The 16,887-nt window shown below is 34.6% G+C and overlaps 1 protein-coding gene across 2 annotated transcripts in view; it reads right to left on the minus strand.

The window, feature by feature from the left end:
• The window catches only part of EIF3H (eukaryotic translation initiation factor 3 subunit H), a 138,667-nt gene that overhangs the window by 6,648 nt on the left and 115,132 nt on the right, over positions 1-16,887 (minus strand). For both annotated transcript variants that reach the window (XM_077167518.1, XM_077167519.1), the window contains exons 3-5: positions 8,006-8,173; positions 6,370-6,469; positions 5,020-5,169 (exon numbers count right to left, since the gene is read on the minus strand). In XM_077167518.1, the coding sequence (XP_077023633.1) occupies positions 5,020-5,169; positions 6,370-6,469; positions 8,006-8,173 (418 nt within the window). The remainder of the gene's footprint in view (positions 1-5,019; positions 5,170-6,369; positions 6,470-8,005; positions 8,174-16,887) is intronic.

Raw genomic sequence — 16,887 nt, forward strand, 5'->3', positions numbered from 1 at the left:
AGAAGGCGAGCAGAGATCACCCTGTGTCTTCCCATGTAAGAAAGAACCTCAGTTGAAAGTAAGCTGCCTATCCTCTGAAGAACTATATGTTTTTAACGAAATAAATCCCCTTTTATTAAAAGCCAATCTGTCTCTGGTGTGTTGCATTCCAGCAGTTAGCAAACTAGAACAAGCTGTTTCACAGATTTCAAAGAAAGAATTTCAGAAAGAAGAGTTATTATCAACAGTACTAAATGTTGAAGAATCTATGGCATCCATTGATATAAAGAAGTCCTCTGTGATTCTAGTGAGATCTCCAACACTGAGCAGATGAACGCCTCAAAGTGTAGAAGATCAGTAGGAAATAAGGAAATAGAGAAAGTGACATGCAGAAAATCCTACCTAGAAGTATGACTATAAAATGTAGGAGAGAAAATGCAGCAGAAGGTGAAAGGTGATGGATAACAATGTGTCCAAAAGGTGTTGCATGTGTAACTTTTTTTTACAAATGTTCACAGCATTCTGTTTATTTATTTTAGGCCCAAACTGGAAACCAACCAACATCCACCCACAATAGATGGTCAGATCAATGCTATAATAGCATGAAGGGAAAAGCTATGGTTAGATCCAACAACATGGATACTTAGAAGCATAAGATGAAGCAAAATAAACCAGACACAAAGGAACATATACTCTCTGATTCTATTTAATATTGCTCAGAAAAGAGGAAATCTTCTGTATTGTCAGAAGTCAGGGTAGTAATTATACTGGTGAGAGGAGACGCAATATCTGATTTATTTCTTTGACTGGCTGCTGGGTAAGATAGGTTTGGGGTTTGTGCCCTTTTTTTTAAACAACAAAAAGCTAAAACAAAGCAAACATATAAACAAACCCCAAAACGTAGATGCTACACCAATGTTCATAGTAGCATTATTCACAACTGCCAAAAGATGGAAGCAGCCCAAGTGTCCATCAACCAAGGAATGGATAAATGTGCTATATACGTATGTTGAAAAATTATTCAGCATTAAAAAGGAGTTGTATCCTGGTTCACGCAACAACACAGATGAACCCTGAAGACATCAGGTTAAGTGAAAAAAGCCAGATACAAAAGGACAAATATTGCATGATCTCACTGATATGAAATAACTAGAATAAGCAAACCCAGAGAGTTAGAATGTAGAATATAGATTTCCAGGGGCTGGGTTGGGGACAGGGAATGTGGAGTTAAGGCTTAATTAGTATAGAATTTTTATTTGGGTCGACTGAAAAGTTTTGGAAATTGAGGATGGTGACAATAGCACAACATTGTGAGTGTAGTTAACAACACTGAATTTTGGTTAAAAGGGGGAAATTTTAGGTCATATAGATGGTACTAGACTAAAAATTAAAAGATAAAACATGACAATACAAAAAAGTGAACCCTACTGTAAACGATGGACTACAGTTAGTATTACAACTATTAAAATGCTATTTCATGAATTGTAAAGAATGTATCACACTAATACAAGGTGTTAATAGGGTAGTATATAAGATGGAAAAAAAAAATACACCCTAATGTAAACTATTGCCTATAGCTAATAGTATAATTATAATATTCTTTCATCTATTGTAACAAAGTTACCACACAAATGCAAATGCTTAAATTAGGGAGCACTGTGTTTTAAAATTATTTTTCTCTAAACTAAAAAAATTGAAATTAAAGAAAAAAAAAAGGAAGAAGAAGACTTAAACAAGTTTAAATGTCCTTATAATTAGAAGACATATGCTGGAGTATTTAGGGGTTAAGAGTCATGTCAACATCTCAATTTCAAATCACTCAGGAAAAACTTATGTGTATGTATGTACAGAGAATAGGCATAAATATGAAAATATCCAATTGGTGAATCTAGGTAAAAAGGTTTATAGGCAGTTGTATTCTTTCAATAATACAGTACAAATATTTTTTCTGAAGATCTGAACATTTTAAAAACCCTTAAAAAATGGTAAAAACAAATCAATAAATGATAATGGAAAAGACCCAGTATAAGAGGAACTGAAGATACATGAAGGAGGGGATGGATGAAGAGAGTTAGGTCCTGAGAAGGGAGAGGAAGAGCAGATGCGAGATTAGTCTCATGCAAGACACCCATCCTTTTAGTTTCACCAGTGAAAGAAATGAGGCCCAAAGAGCTGCAAGAAACGTACAAGAAATGTCATAATGAACTACATGACTCGTTATTAAATAAGTAATTTATGTAGGTAAGTGCAACAGAATTCAGAGAGAGGAGAAAACGCTACCAATCCTATGACTGTGAGGTTACTGGGGGGAGCAGTAACAGGAGAAAAGTATAAAGTAGGGGCCCTGCCATATGCAGAGAAAGATCCATCATTTGTAGATCTTGTACCTTGGACACGGACTACACTGACTTCAGCAATGAGAAAGGCAACAGAACAGAAACACCAGCATCACCACCAAACACTCTTTTTAATGTAAGTACTCCTATTTGGGCTGTAGTATATGTAACTATAATGGAAGAAACACTGCCACAAACACAAATGTGTGAACATTAAACATTTCACAAAATTTATATTAAGATAAAACTCTTCAGAAACACATCCAATCAGAAGTATTCAAAACCTGCATAATACTGCCCTTGAAGGGGACACACAAAAATAACAACACACAATTTCACAGATAATTCAGAGGAAATGAGATTCAATACCAAGAGCAAATTTAAGGGAATCTGTTCAGTACCAGTTCAACTAGAATACTAAAACAGGGAGTTATTATTAATAGTTCCAATAATATTGCTTTTTCTTTTCTTGACAAGGAAACAAAGAACTGAGAACAGATAACTTAAACCGATGTGAACAGAGAGATGGAGTGATAAGTCTGCCCTGGCTACAGTATCAATTTGTTCTTATTATCTTTAAAGTAGGATGCTCACCCTTAGTTTATTTTTTGAAAGAGGAAACAACAGAATTGTTTTTCATGTGTGAACAGCTGAAGGCTTATGTAACACATTTTAAAAAATTAATAAAGGCTGTTATGGAATAACCATTACTAGAATTTCCATCTAATAAAATAAAAATTAGATTTTTTTAAAAAATTAAAGTGAATGTAGCATGTTTTATTCACAGTGTAGAACACATTCATCAGGTAAATCAAAGAACTGATACCCACATATGGGTTGTAAAAGGCAAGACCAATTAAAATGTTTAAAGAGCTGCTTAAGAATGATTTCTGGTAAGTTTTCTTATAAAAATTTTATGGCAACTAGCCTGATTACCGTCATCACACTACAAATGTTAGAAATTAAAAACTGAGATGTATAAAAGTTAAATTTCAGTCTTTTAAAATAGCACTATCAAATTAGTTAAATGTAACAGTTCATTAATCTAAGTATAAAAGTAAAAACTTCATTTTTTTTCTCCCAACAGATATCCCAATTTAGTCTTTAAATAACTGCACATAGAAAGCAAGGGATCTCTCTTCCTATTTAACATAAAATAAAATGCAGAAGATGAAAACTATAATAAAATGTTTGTCCAAATCTTTAGTTGCTATGGCAAAATGGGAACATTTTCTTGGCTATTATAAATTCTGCTTTGGACAAACAGACATTATAGACCAGCTCACTGGTAATGTGAGAGCACAGAAGGGCTGTATTTGTTTTGTATGCTCAATGAAAGAAGCTTAGAGGTGAAGACACAGATTATAGAAGCAAAAGCTTTCACGTGGTAAATTTGCTGCAAGAAAATTACTATACAACTATAAATTTAATACATCAAATTGTAACCTTACATGTTGAAGAAGGTTCTTAGCTCAATACTTTAAATACAGATATGCCAAGGGTTTGTAAAAGCAATAAAGAAAAACATGAACTTCTGAAACACACAAATTAAAGGACTGTTATGAATATGTTTGCAGTCCAACAGTACAATCTTTGGTGCTAAATTAGCCTTGCAACCTGGCTGTATGACTTAGCATTCTCTTCACCATTCACTTGCCATCTCTCTCTCCTGTAAACATTTTCTACAGTCCTACCCAACCCAGAACATGGGGAAGAACACTGGGCTCTCTGGTCCTTCTGACTTATCTCACTTCCCTAATATTGGAGAAGTAGGTCTGTATGTATATTCTTTTGTTCAAACTTCTAGCTGGGATAACCAGAAATTTGGCGAATAATTGAGATTCTGCTCCTAATTAACTGCTTAAGAAAACACACCTTGTTGCTTTCAGTTATTCCACAAACACAAATTACTTATTCTATTTTAACTTCATTCTATAGGCCTGCTGCTCATCCCCTATCACCACAGAAAAATCACTAACATCAAACGTAAAAGGTATTTAAGAGGAGCTATATACATGACTGTTCACATTTTTGTTCCAAGTAATAGATAGGGATACAACGAGCATTTATTCCATAAAGGGTAAATCTGTTTTGGAGCATATCAGTCAGCAATTTTTTATAACAGCATGGTAAACAATATCTTGGTAACGAGATAGCTAAACGCAGTCACATTAGAGGAAATCATGTCAAAGAAACCAAAAGCCAGTGTCAGGTTCAGAAAATTCTAATTTTAACTGAAAATCAAACAACTGGAAGCATGCCACTCACAAACTGTCCATATGAACAAGGGCAAACACAATCCACGAAAGAAAAAAAGATTTTTGTTTTTTTCCCAGACATTATTTAATATCCAGACAGAGTACCATAAGCCTTTAAGGATAGTGTACAAATAAATAAAGCTGAGCCAAATAAAAAAAATCATCTCCCGGGGCATTTATAGTATCAAAGAACAAATGATACAACAAAGGAAGGCAGCACAGGATTCTTAGGAGTGATTAATATTCAAACACTGTATTTCACTTTATCAGTTTGGTGTTTTTCCTGGGATCTTAGGAGGGCATACATACATCTTAGTAACCTCAAAATGTTCTTCAGTAATTTTTTTTTATGCTTGTTTCATAGGTAAAGTCTATGCAAAAGAATATTTTGCAGAAAGTAATAATGTTCAAGAAAGATCTTTCTTTCATTAGGCAGGGCCACTTACCTGCTAGCGAGACTGAGCAATTCGTGTTTATCTGCTACAGCTGACTTCTTCTCAAGCTCCCACATTAAGACGTTGATCAAATGTGAATTTTTTATTACAATCGGCACTTCTTCAAACATGTGTTCAAAGGTGATACTTGCCTTTTTCAATCTGTGTAGCATGTTAAAAATACTTTAATCTGGTGGTCAAAAGTAAGTGTTAAATGGACTGTTTCATGAATTTTACCTAACTTCAGGCCCACTCCAGGATCTTTATGCTTGTTTCATTAGCATCCTTTAAAAGGGGGAAAGAAACTAGAGTTCTACAGAATCAGGCATCAGTTGAGTGATTTGAATAACTCAGAAAATGCTCTGAGTTTTGAGATATGAGCCTAGAAAATAAGATTCTTGGCAAAATAAACTGCTCATTCTTTACAATCAGGTATCTTTAAAATTTCATTGATACTAAATAATAAATGTCATAAGTTAAGCCATAAAATCTACATCTAAAACATCTTGAAAAAGTACATACCTAGAAAAGAGAAATACCCTCATTCTTGGAAAGTTCACTTAAAAGCCTAATGAACTAAAGAGATTAATAACACAGGATATTCCATAGATTAAGGTTTCAAACACAGCAAGAATGCAGCTTCTCATATGTTACTACCATACCTAGGAAGAGTTCATGAGTTAGCTTTTCTTCTTAAATTCCTTGCTCCTTAATTTCTTTAGGAGCCAAATGTGAAATAAGCAATGAGTTTCCCTACATGAAGTCAAACCCACTAACTTTGACTAAATAAAAAAGTAAAATTCCTATAATTAACAGCAAATGGAATAATTCTGAATGTTAAAAATTTTTAAAACATATATTCCAATGCCATTAAATAGGATCACAAAACAGCTCTAGCCATTAATTTTCTGCATACTTGTTACCCATAAAACTTCTAATAAGTTACATCTTTTACTGAATCCTTAAAGGGTTTATATCTTTCTCACTCCCTCATGTAATAGTGGCTCAGAAAATAAAGACCTATAGCTCAAAATCATTCTCACACGCTGCTTACTCTGATCACTCTTTCCATTTCCCTTTATTCAGCCATTTATTTTTTTCAAATCCAGTAGCTAATTAATTCATACCCTAACTGAATTCATCCTTGTTGAGAACAACAGATGAGACATTCCATAGAGAACAGTTTAAGCATAGTAAGGGAAAAATCAAGTGGCACTCAGCTATGAAGAAAAGTTCTATAGTCCACACAGCAAAAGCATTATCAGCCACCACTGAGGATTCAATCAATGTGGCAATCTAAAATCTTAAAAGAAAAATATCTAATCCTTTACCATATGACTCACAGGCCCCCAAAACACTTACGCTTCAGGAGAGAAATCCTTCTCTTTACAAACTTCCATAAGTTTAGGAGTCAATCTGTATGCCTTCAGTGAGAGAGACCCTTGGGCAGTCTTTATGGGATCTCAAGATAAAAAAAGAAAGAATTACTAAGAATTTTGTCACTGCTAGTGGTGGAATGACACTCCCAGTGCTTGATACTAGGTACTTTCTGTTACTTATCATAATATCTTTGCAAAATAAGATCAAAATAAGAAATAACCAGAACATAATCTGAAACAGATTAAACCATTATAACATAGAGTAAGTGAAAATTTAGGAACCTACCTATCCTATCTAGAATACACAGAATTAAATTCCTCTGTAAAATAAAAATAGAAGTCTTCAAAATACAGCTAAGATATCTTCAAATCCATTCTTCAACCAGAACCAGTAATTCTGTGGGAAACTGAATACATCAGATGTTCTATGCATTGTTAAATACATCATGTATAATTAGGAGGAAAATTCCGATATTATAAATAGGAAAATTCACTGCATGCACTTGCATTAATTCTCTACTCAACTAATTTCAAGTACATAGTCCTGCAAACAAAATGTATCCATTTTAATAATCACTGTTCATATTTCTTAGCTAAAACAAAACCACTAAAGTCAATGTGGTATCACAAAAGTGTCTTTTTAGTTTCAGTAAAACTAATTTTGTCAAAACTAACTGCTTAGACATTTCATGAGTAAGAGAGCTTAACACTTGCTGCATGATAACGGCTCTGGCATGCCAATATTCGCCTAAAACCTGTGTTAACATTCATGTTGTCTGAAACTTAACACAGTGAAACTTTTAGCAATAGGTGATAAAATGAAAACCAAAATAGAATGAAACAAGTGGAAAATTCATCAAGGTCTGATGATGCAATGTTTCCAGCCAATATAAGTACACTTTAACAACTTGTTCTTTACTGTAATCCAATTGTTAACATACTGAAACAATTTTGGGGCAGCTCATAAGATTGATCGTATTCATTAGTATTTTTTCTGACAGATACTCAGGACGTTACATTTACTTCTCAGCTGGAAACTATATGCAAGTCTGCCAGATATGGCAAACTGAGTGTTTGGGGAGGGGGAAGGCTATAAAGCTGTTAAATTGCCTACAGTTCTGATACAGCACAGAACATCTGGTCTGGAGAGCTTGAGGAAACACCATTAAATAGGCCGAAAAGAAAAAAATCTTTGTGCTAAGAAACAGTCCAGGTTTTGTACACTGCTGTCAAAGGTATAAAAAAAAAAAACTTGGCAAGCTGTGTTATGATTGGTCAGTCACGTACAGAGCCAGACACTCCAGCAATCGGGGTTTGTTAGACATCTGGTCCAGTTCCACCAGCCCTTTCAAAGAGGGAGGGGTGATGGAGGAATAAAAATGAAGCAGCTACTCCAGCATTCCAAAATGTACACATCAGGGCTCTGATAGCAAGAAAAATAAACAGAAAGAAGGAAACCCTGTCTAGACTTAGCTGCTGCTGAGGCTGCTACAGAAACAGGGTTGGTATTTACTTGAGAAGTCCTGCCAGGCTACTCTAAGAGGCAAAAAGACAGAAAGCAAAAATAGTAGTAATAATATTAGGGGAAAAAAAGAATAATAAAGGAACCGCCTACTAACCGTAAATGAGAACAACAGATTCTTCAATGGCATGCTGGTAACTGAACTGAGAATCCAGGAGCGCACGGGTAACGAAGGAGCCATAGTATGTGGACTGGTACCAGCCCACGTGGAGATGATCAATGTTAACATGGCGAAGGCTCCGCATCATTTCCATCTGATACTGAACTAAATGATGGAGGAAGAGGGGGAGAAAAACTATGTAATGATGCTACCAATATTAAAAACATAAGTACTTATTAGCTACTAGCTATAAGGTACAGGTTTCCAGATCTAAACAGTCATTCCGTTCACATACCAAGAAAACAAAATTAAGCTTTCAAACCACTCGGGTTTTCCTTTTATCTTTAATGAAAACCTATTTTACAGAAAAGGCTTCTGAAAACATAATATTAATGCCGTAAACAATGAATTATTAAATGTGGTCCCCACTTCCCTTCTTAAACTCTAAATATAGGTAAATGTTTAAGAATGAATCTGTGCAATTACTGTACTGTTTGGTTGTAAGAAATTTCATTTGAAGTATTAAGAACAGGCATCACTCTCTTCTTTAACACAATCATTAGAACCGAGAAGCTAAAATCATCAAGAAAAAAATGGAGAAACAATTAACTACCATGGTATTTAAATGTGAAGAGGGTATACACTGTAGCTGATTTAAAACAAAAGTATTCATGTTTGCCTTCATCTGGTGCCCCCTACTGCATATGCTACATTTAAAAAAGAATTTTTTTGCCCGTGTTCCTTTGTAATAAGCAACAGACACTGTTTTCTTTAAAACAGTTTATTAAGTTATATTTTAATAACCTTATATGGAAAGAAAAGGTTTTGTGGCTTATTTTTGCCAAATTAATGAATATAATGTACATTATTAACTTAAAGCAGTATTATTAGAAAAATAGGCACAGACAGTACAATGAATAAGGCTTTTTTCCAAAAAAAGTAACAGCCCAATAATGCCCAGCAAATATATAATACAGGAGGAAATTTTTATAGTTAATATAACATTCGATCTATTTCTATTATAATGAATGCATGACAATGTTGAATAAATATACTTGCTTAACTCATAAACTAGCCATTTTATTTAAAAACTCTTAATTAGGTTTTTAACAAAAAGTAAAGTATATGTCTATCATTTCTTTGGTTAAAGTGCTATGTTTTTACAGAGCTAATAAAACTCAGTCATAAAGTATAGAAAAACCTTCCTCATATGGACACAATCTTATTTCCCAACAGTTGTTATTAGGCAAAGGAATTATAAATATAAATATAATTATACACAAAGGAATGTTATATTTCTTATGATAAAAGATAACAGCCAACTCATGAACTGCTCAAGAATTATATATATTTTTAGTTTTTTTTTTTTTTTAGGAAAGCTGAAGAAAAGGAAAGACCCAAATAAAGTTCTACTACTACCTGCAAGGATTTCTTAAGCCCATGGCAAAGTTGCAACACAGCCAGAAGCTGTATTATTCTGTCGAGATGTAAACCAGCCTACATGACTCTCTTTTGAAAGTGGCTCATTCATTCATTCACAAAAGACAGAAAAGTTGACAAATACATACTTAGGCTAGCATTATCTCTTCCTTTGTTTTTAAAGCAAGGGGTGAGGGTGTGAGGTAAGTGGTGGCAGTAATACACCAGACATGTCTAAAATACCAAGTCCATGTTTCCATAGATTCATGATTAAAATATGGGGGTGGGTTTGAGATGGGAGGGGGCAGCACTCACACATCCCATGCCATATTCTAAATCACTATTAAAAACACCAAAACCCTTGGAGGGAACTGCCTGAAAATGTGGAGCTGTGCTCTGGTGGCCATGTTTCTTGAAGATAATTGTATGATGATATGGCTGTCGCAGTGTGACTGTGTGGTTGTAAGAGCCTTGCGTCTGATGTTCCTTTTGTCTACCTTATCAATGGATAGGTAAAACATATGGATTAAAAATAAATAAATAATAGGGGGAACAAATATTAAAATAAATTTAGTAGATTGAAATGCTGGTGATCGGTGAAGGGGAGGGGTAAGGGGTATGTATGAATTTTTTTCTGTCTTCTTTTTATTGCTTTTTCTAAATTGACGCAGATGTTCTAGGAAATGATCATGATGATGAATATACAATTATGTGATGATAGCATGAGCTATTGATTATATAACAAGAATGGAATGATCATATGATAAGAATGTTTGTGTTTGTATGTGGTTACGTATCACAAATAAAAATAAATAAATTTAAAAAAGGAAAGGGAGGAGTAAGCGGTATGGTATGCATGAATTTTTTTCTGTTGTATTTTTATTTCTTTTTCTGAATTGATGCAAATGTTCTAAGAAATGATCATGATGATGAATATGCAACTATGCGATGATATTGTGAATTACTGATTATATATGTAGAAAGGAATGATCATATGTTAAGAATGTTTGTGTTTCTTTGCTGTCATTTTTTAAAATTTTAAATTAATTAAAAAAATTAAAAAACCAAATACCAAAGTCTTAAAAGAGGAAGCAGCAGTATAAAATTAATACAATAATTATACTATTGCTGTATGCTTAATCTTTTCTTTCTGGCATATAAGAGAATCCTCCCAATTAGTTTGGTAGATTCCCATCAATCACATCAATCTGGGAAGTAGGAGAGAATTACTGCTAAGGTCTCTTTAAAACCCAATGACTTTTAAAATTAAAGTAAAATCACTGACTTGGCTACTGAATTTTAATCAAATTTAACTTAAGAATGAAAAGTTCCAATATCACAGGTAAAAAAAAAAGGTCAGAATTAAATTTGCTATTTTAAAGAGAGAGGAAAGAAGATATGGGGAAAAATCATCAAGCAATTAACATTACAGACATGGTGTTATAGGAGAACTCAGCAATTTGGAAATATCCACAAATAGTGTACCATTTAGCCATAATATAAGCAGAGACTAGATTCTACCAACTTGCAATTGCAGAAATAGGAAAAGACTTGGAACCAGGTTTGAGATATCCCACAGATTTGCTGTTCAGTTATTATCCTTCTTTGGTGCTTAGGTTTCCCACCTCCAAAAAGATCTGACAGCTCTTCTTAGTTAAAATGGCATGATGCCACATCGTACAATGCACAGGCCTCCAGGATGCACTCACATTTAAAATTTTAAAAATGCATTTCTCTGAATAATATTCTGTAATCCTGCCAAGTCTCCCTTCAAAGAGTCAGAATACAATCAATTTTGTTATCGTATTTTCAGGGTCCATAGTAAGATTCATAGAAAACTTTCAAATCCTTCTCCATCTTACTTATATAATAACCCCTTAGCCTGGGATAAGGAGAAAAATGAACTGTGCACTTCAGCCAGTGCAGAGAGTCAGGGATATAAGGACTATGACAAGATGGAGTTTCTACTGCTCCCATGTATTTACTTCCAGGGACTGAGGAGTGGGGAGATGAGTTTCTGGGAGGAAGGTGCTCCATTCTTTTCTTCTACAGTTCAATCATGGCAGAATAAGTTTTTGTAAAGCTTTGAACAAACTTATTTTAAGGTCATAAGAGTTTTGAATGACCTAAATATCTTAGAGAGTATAAAAATCTAAGGGTAAAGGGCAATAAAAGATGAGTTGATAAAGTTGTTTTTAAAAATCTACAATGCACTGGAATTTCACTATTACACAGTAAGATATGTGTTGGGCCTGTTCTATGTGAAGTTCCAGCACGCTCATCTTGGTCTGGACTCACTTGTCACCTCAATTTAAAAAATTAGATAATAAACACAAAGTATCTTATAAAAATGAATGTCCTCTCTGAGGTATCACCCAGAGAATGAAAAAATCCAAAAGGAATGCACACAATCCTTGAAAAGGATTTTAGGTTCAACTTAAATGTTTGGAAATGATAGAGGTGATGGTAACACATTATTGTGAGAGTAATTAAAATACTGTATGGGTGTGGGAATGTGGTGGAAAGAGGAAGTTTAGAATACGTCACCAGAAGGAAAGTTGGAGGTTAAAACATGGGAATAACACCGTAAATCTTGTGGTGGACAATGTCTGTGATTAATCGTATAAATATCAAAAAGTTATTTCATGAACTAGAACAAATGTACAACACTATTATGAGAAGTCAGTAATAGAGGGTATATGGGGGAAAATGTACCTATTGCAAACTATGGACTACAGTTAACAGCAATATTTTAATATCCTTTCATCAACAGTGACAAATGTGCCACACCAACACTGTGGGTCAATACCGGGGGGGAGGGGGAGATAAGGGGTATTGAAGAATTTGGATTTTTCTTTTTTATTTTTATAAAATGAAATGTTATTTTTATAATGAAAATGTTCTAAAACTGATCATAGGGATGTATGCACAACTCTATGATGAAACTGTGAGACAGTGATTGCATACTCCAGATGGTCTGTATGGCATGTGAATATATCTCAATAAAAATTCCATTTAAGGAAAAAAAAAGGCCAGGGCCGGGGGTGGTAGAGCTCTGAAATGAAGTTGGCACACACTGAGGTCCAGTCTGGGCTGTGGCTTCTCATGTAAGTCTAATAAATTCACAGTGTATAAAGAGGTAACTCTGATTTAATAAAATAAAAAAGAAACAATATCATTTCTATTATAAATAAGCCAAGAACAAGAGACACAACTCACAAACAGTGAATTTCTTCATCTTTTCAGACTTTTAGGTTTGTGTCCTCATTCCAATGTTGATGCAGATGTGTGACCCTAAACCCCCTTCACCCAGTTTTTCCTCCTCCTCCAACCCAAGTTGTCAAAAAGTATAAAACCGAAGCCTGCAAAAACTTCCTGGTAAACCTAGTAAGGGATAAGAAATGCACAGCAGACTGCCCTACTAAATTGTCCGAAAACCGTATTCTGAGCCATCACATCAGCTGACACCTATTTATCCAAACTGTGGCCTGTAATAGACACAAGGGAAAAAACGCAAAATTTTAACACACCAGTAACATTTACACAGGAAATAAGGAACAGTCATTCCAGATTCCAATCTCTTGGGTGAATGCCACTGCTTCTGTACCTCTGCTAGATTCTCTCAGGATGTTATACTGGGGGTGACAGAACTAAAGCAGGCACCACAGACCTGATTAAGCTGCAACACTAAGGTGAACGAACAGAGTGAGTCGGGGAGAGGCACTCATGGCAAGGGGAAGCATCTATGATAATGCCATGCCTCAGGCCACGGGCCCTAATAGTGCTGTGTCTCCTCATGCGGAGTTGGTCCTCACTTTCTTAGCCTGGTGTTTTTTCAAAGGAGGAATATGTACAAAATATGTAGCCAGACAGAGATATTCCTATCCAGCTTAAGGAGCAATTAACACCTCAAAAGGAAATCACAGCAAAAGAAACAGAGAGAGAAAGAAAGAAAAAAAGAAATGAGGTTCCTTAGTACAAATTCCCTAAAGGAGTTAATACAAATAAATGAAGTACAGAAACTAGCATTTCTTGATAACTTCACAGAAGTGATTCACACTTTCATTTTGTTAAAGTTCTCATATTTAGCAGAAGCCCAGGCAGCAATTTCAACCAATAACTTTAGTTTCTGAGCCAATGGCTAAATATTCCTAGAGACTTTTCCAAAGATAAATAGCGAAGAAAAAAAATTATGGAGGGCGGACCATTTTAAAATTTATGTTGTTCAACCAAAGGGCTCAAAACTGTGCAATGAGAATTTTAGGAGAGAGCCTTGTAAGCATTCTTAGTTTAAAAAGTAAACACCAGACAGAATGAGGAGAAACAGTGTACAGCAAATGAATTTCAAAGACAAATTGGGAGTTACTAAGCCAACTCAAATTACTAATACAAAAGCTGCACTTAGATGCAACTGAGGTGGTGCTGCAAAATTTGGAAGGATTGTAAAAATGAGCTGGAGTTTTATAATTTCTTCAAACCTCTACAATTGTCTTAATTGGTTAAACCTCTCCCAAGCAAAGGAAAGCCTGGTTTACAACACTGAGTAACTGTTCGAAGTTTGGCAACAGTATATTCATATTCACTTTTTCCAGATATCCTCTTCGCAAACAAGTCAATTTTAAAGTGCCTAGAGCTAAAAGTGTCTTAACTGAGTCAGGCTGCCGAATAATTATTCCTTTCAAAAATCAGACACACTTGTTGGGCTGTCTCCTGTTTTATCTTCAAATATGAAAACACGGTAAAGAATATGTTGTCTTACTTTTAAATGCTGTATTGTATCTTGAGTTAGTGGCAAACAATCAAGAGTGACTAGAAAAAAAAATTAAGAACAAATAAGAGAAACAAAACAAAAAAAACAAGAGTGACTAGAGCTCTCCTGAAGATCTCTGGGAAGGACGATGGTTAAGAAGATTTTCATTCATTAGAAAAATTAGACAGCATTCTTTTCATCTTCAATTCCTCACTCTCTTTTTAAAAATCATCTTTTAAAAATTTTATCATTTTAAGTGAACCCTCATGACATACAATTTCTCACTGGAAAACAAGAATGAAAACTTGCCCACACTTGGCTAGATTGGGATGAGCTGAAGGCAGGAAGTTAAAGCTACTGCATACCCAAAATACTCGAGATCAATATGGCAGATTACCGGGAAAGGAAGGGAGGGATCGAAGGGAGAAAAAGTTTATTTTACTGATGTTTTATTGGGGAACTTTTAAAGAACAAGTAATCTAATTTTAAATTTTAGAACAATTTAATGAGGAGGACAAGGGTAGTTCAGTGGTAGAATTCTTGCTTGCCATGCGGGAGACCCGGGTTCAATCACCAGCCCAAGCACTACCCCCCCCCCCCCCAAAATTCAACAAATAGGGCTACTCATATGGAAAAAGAATAAAATATGACCCCCCACCATACAGCATAAAAAAAGTAATTTAATGGGCTGAATCTCTGCTTAAAGGCTTAACATTTTATCAAACAGATCCAAATTATTTAAAATATATATATATATATATAGCTATATCCTGGAGGGAAAGAGTAGAAACGGGCACAAGGGAAGAAACTAGGACTTACTGAGCACTTATTATATGACAGACTTTCTGCTAAGTGGCTTACATATGTTATCTGACTTTATTCCTCTACTGAGCTAGTCATGATTACTGAAAGATTGAAAGGATTTCTGCAATCTGTTGACCACAGCTAGTAGGACTAGATTTGACTTCAGACTCTGGCTCCAAAGGCCAAGCAACCACCCATTTAAAGATTCACTTCTAAAAGTGATGAACTACAGAGTAAATTATTTTTGAATCAATAAAGCACACCACATGAACGGTAAAGAAATAAACAACACATTTTCTAGGTTTTCTGAAACCAAAGCTTGTGTGCATTTGATTACTAATTAATCAATAACAGCACTATCAACAGACTTTTAATAAGACTACCTTCAAAGATTTCAAATGTCAAAGTTGGTAATTATCAAATATGTAATCAAACTCCTAACACTAAAACATTGCATTCTATGTCACCATTTGAAACTCGGGCCAAGACCATTTTGTAACTAAATTAGTGGCTCACATCAAAGATGACCTGCAAATACATCAAGGGACAAACAGAGACCAGAACCAGTACACACACTTTGCAGCAAAGAAAAAAGCTAAAAAGTCAGTCAGGAGATACAAATAGCTTAAAAAAATAGGCAAACAAACAAACTTCCACAACTTCCTAAAAAAAGCAAAACAAAAACAACAATGATTTCAACAAAGATGAATAGAGAAGTGAATACATCAAAATCTCCTCTGTTCTGGTACAAGTGCTATCTTAAGTAGGGTTTTTAAGAAAATAATTACAAGCTTTTTTCACAGCAGGACCTTGTGACAACCAGTGAGCACACACAGGCTGTGAACTATGAATACTCTGCCCCATTATTTAACACGACAAACTTCACTCTGTGTTTTTCTCTTCATTATCAAACTTTCTGCCAAGCCACACATACGTTTCAGGCAATCTTCAAGCTAGGAGCAGATGCAGACTTATACAAACAGAATGTGCATTTGAGAAAAGAATCAAATAAGAGTCTACTTTGGACGGAGAGAATCATGGAGTCCACAAATTTCTTAAAATTTCTATATTCTCTTCACCCAGTCTGCATCACATATCTTTTTCTTGCTCCAATTAATACACTTGTTCCAATCAATACATCTGTTATTAATACCACTCCTGTGGCTGCTTAAGAATTTTGGTAACAGTTCAATACCCAATATAAATTCTAGTCTACCTAGGAACTAATCTGTTCTATTTAAAAAAATAATAATAAAAACACTGTCTTTCTTAATAATCACACAGAAATATTTTTAAAAACACTTCAACTGTTCTGCAGTAGTCTAACTTCTTCTTTATTGTTGATGAATTCTGACAAATGATTTCTTTTGAAAGCCAAGCTGGGGATAAGGAAGGTGAATGAGTAGCTATATTCTGCCTTTTAAAACTAATAAAGAGCTTTGAAACTTAATGGTAATCAGGTTTACTGAGAGGTTGTAATGCACATTAATAGTCTCCTATGAAATAAACTGATTCTTCACAACATGAACATCCTATAACAAATTCATATTATCTTCTTAACCAAATCATGAAACACAGCCAAGAGATCCTACTTCTTTGAGACCATAAGACTTTAAAATACATATACATTTATGTTCTTGGTCATGAAAATAACATGCACATAAGTGGATGGTTCGAAGCAGTTACTAAATATGTTAACTGTAGTGTCACCTGAGAGCTGTTAATGCAAACTACGTGAATTCACCTGGATGGAACCCAGGAATGGAAACCCTTCACTGCTCATCCCGTGAAGAGCTCTCATCTACAAAATAAACCAATGACCACTGCTGCCTCTTAATACAATTAAGAGCATGGGTTGTTAGAAGATCAAATAAGAATCTCAGGGTTTAGAAAAAGAAATACATTT

Source organism: Tamandua tetradactyla, chromosome 6 (assembly GCF_023851605.1).
Source record: "Tamandua tetradactyla isolate mTamTet1 chromosome 6, mTamTet1.pri, whole genome shotgun sequence".
In the NCBI taxonomy this organism is placed as follows: Eukaryota; Metazoa; Chordata; class Mammalia; order Pilosa; family Myrmecophagidae; genus Tamandua; species Tamandua tetradactyla.